Source organism: Octopus bimaculoides, chromosome 20, assembly GCF_001194135.2.
Source record: "Octopus bimaculoides isolate UCB-OBI-ISO-001 chromosome 20, ASM119413v2, whole genome shotgun sequence".
Taxonomy (NCBI): domain Eukaryota; kingdom Metazoa; phylum Mollusca; class Cephalopoda; order Octopoda; family Octopodidae; genus Octopus; species Octopus bimaculoides.
Window position 1 is genome coordinate 45,300,251 of NC_069000.1, and position 2,513 is coordinate 45,302,763.

A 2,513-nucleotide genomic window follows, 5' to 3' on the forward strand; every position below is an offset into this window, starting at 1 on the left:
TGTAATAAACTTAAGGAGTATTTGGTGTCAGGGGGTAAAAGTTAAAACATAGAAGTTTGTCTGTAGGGACACTGGAGCTTTGTGAGGGTTGAAATCCACAGGCACACTAGATTTTTGAAGGATGAAGTTAGTAGTTAACTAAACATCTGTGGGGTCAAGTAAGTAGATACAATAAGGTCTCTTAAGGGGAAATCAGTTGGGAAATAAGATCTCTGTAGGGGGATATTAGTAGGCACACGAGATCCTTGTAGGGTAAAATTAATAGGTACACTAGATTAATAGGGTACACTAGATTAATAGGGTACACTAGATTAATAGGGTACATTAGATTTCCTCGTTATGAATAAGGGTCATGGCCAAAAGAACACGATCGCAAGTTCTAGCAACCGAAAAGGGTTCCTCGGAAGGAGCTGCAGAATAACCTTATCCGACAGGGTGCGTAGCTCCGAGATCAGGGAGTCACTCCAAGTCGAGCCGTTATTTCTCTGTATTGAGAAGTATTAGGGGTTTGTGACTAGTATATCGCAGGAAAGAATCGCAAGATCTCGTTGGGGCGGATATTATTAGACAAACTCGATGCTTTTGTGCTGAAATTAACAGAAAAGAATCGCGGGATAGATCCTTCAAGTTGGTCCAAATGACAGAAGAACGCTGGGTAGACTGTGAACCAGATGGTTGGATAATATCCATAGCCCCGTTGGTCATGCTTGGAAGTTCAGGCAGAAAGTGTAATGAAAGTTGCTTGTGATAGGACCCTATGGAAGAGGTCCATGGGAATTCTATTGCTACAACTGGCAGAAGACCTAGGGGCAGATAAAAAACGAGATGTTGTATAATATCCATAGTCTCAATTGGTCACGTTTGGCAATCCAGCCGAAAAGTCTGGCTGCTTGTGATAGAAACCTATAGAGCAGGTAACTGAGGACGCTATCTACGTGACCCTATCAGGAATAGTGTGCAGAAAGGATGAAGTAGATTCTTCTGGGATGAAGTCAGTAGGCAGACAAGACTCCTGTGGCAAAGGGACGTAATTCAACAATACATGCGAACAACCGATGCAAACGACAATATAAAGTCAAACAGGAAGGACCTTAACAGCTCTTTCCGGCGCTCTCATCAATCTGCAGCACCACAACCTTTGTAGAACCTGAAATAAGGAAATTGATAACGAAACGAAACTGAAGGAAGAAAATAATAACAAAAGAATAAATGAATAAAAAAATATAAATAAAAATAACGACTACTCTTGAAGAGATTTACTGTGTGTGTGTGTGTGTATGTGTGTGTGTGTATGTGTATATATATATATATATATATATATATATATATATATACATATATATGTATGTCTATTTGAATGCACACATATTCCCGTATTCATTGATATGCACACGCATATAATAATAAAATACGAATAAGAATAAAAACAACAAAATAATAATCACAATAACAACAACATCGACAACAATACTAATACTACTACTAATAATAACGATAACAACAACAACAACAATAATAATAATAATAATAATAATAATAATAATAATAATAATAATAACAACAACAACAACAGTAATACTTTATTGGCTACCAGGGCTGAACACAAAACAGAGGACTATACAGAGACGAGGGACATTGAGGTTAAACGTGTAAACAGCCAACAAACAGAACGATTAACAAAAAGATTAAATCAACAATATGCTTCCACGATAGGGGGAGTTCCACCATAAGGTGACCAAAGAGTCCTTAGCACTTTGGACCCTTTAACACCAAAGGCTCCTCATGAAGGCGCCCTCTCCTATCCCTTCCATCCGGCGCACACTTAGAGTTGGCCCATTCACGTGGGCCATTCTTGCCGCATTCACAATAATAATAAAGGAAATGTTTGGATGCTGATGCATTTTCCCTCCCTCAACGACATCATAGACGAAATGGCAGCGGTTTCAATCGGATATCAAAACTTGCACTGAAACCGGTGCCTGTGAATTGTCTATTCACACCAGACGTGACTACCACGAAAAATGCAGCATTGAAATAAAATTGAAAATTCTCCTGAAACACTGGGTTTCATTTACTAATTTGTCATTTTGGAAAGAAGGGAACTCATTCTTCTTTTTTTTTTCTCCCGTTTTATTTTAAATTCCATTTTTTGTACACAGAGACTTCGAAACAGGTGTTAAGATGGGGAGTAGGAAACTTACCCTAAAGCCGGAGTAACTATATAGAAGAAAGAAAAGAAGAAAAAGAGAGGAGGAGTAGAAAGAAGATGAATGAGCAGGGAAGGAGCGGGAGGGATAGTAGAAGGAAGAAGAGGGAGAAGGTAGAGAATGGGGAAAGAAGAAGAAGAAGAAGAAGAAGAAGAAGAAGAAGAAGAGGAAGAAGAAGAAGAAGAAGAAGAAGAAGAAGAAGAAGAAGAAGAAGAAGAAGGCGATGACATGATGAAAATGTGTCGGAATTTGAACCCAGGTCTTCGATTCTATTGTCTGTGACTTTACCGTTCCATCAGAGACACA

At 38.7% G+C, this 2,513-nt stretch overlaps 1 protein-coding gene across 3 annotated transcripts in view; it reads right to left on the bottom strand.

Annotated features, from left to right (window-relative positions):
- Positions 1-2,513, bottom strand: part of LOC106870257 (neo-calmodulin) — a 75,696-nt gene that overhangs the window by 57,615 nt on the left and 15,568 nt on the right. For 2 of the 3 annotated variants that reach the window (XM_014916277.2, XM_052975073.1), the window contains exon 2: positions 1,091-1,147. The exons of the other annotated variant lie outside the window; for it this stretch is intronic. In XM_014916277.2, coding sequence (XP_014771763.1) covers positions 1,091-1,147 — 57 coding nt within the window. The remainder of the gene's footprint in view (positions 1-1,090; positions 1,148-2,513) is intronic. 3 annotated transcript variants of the gene reach the window in all.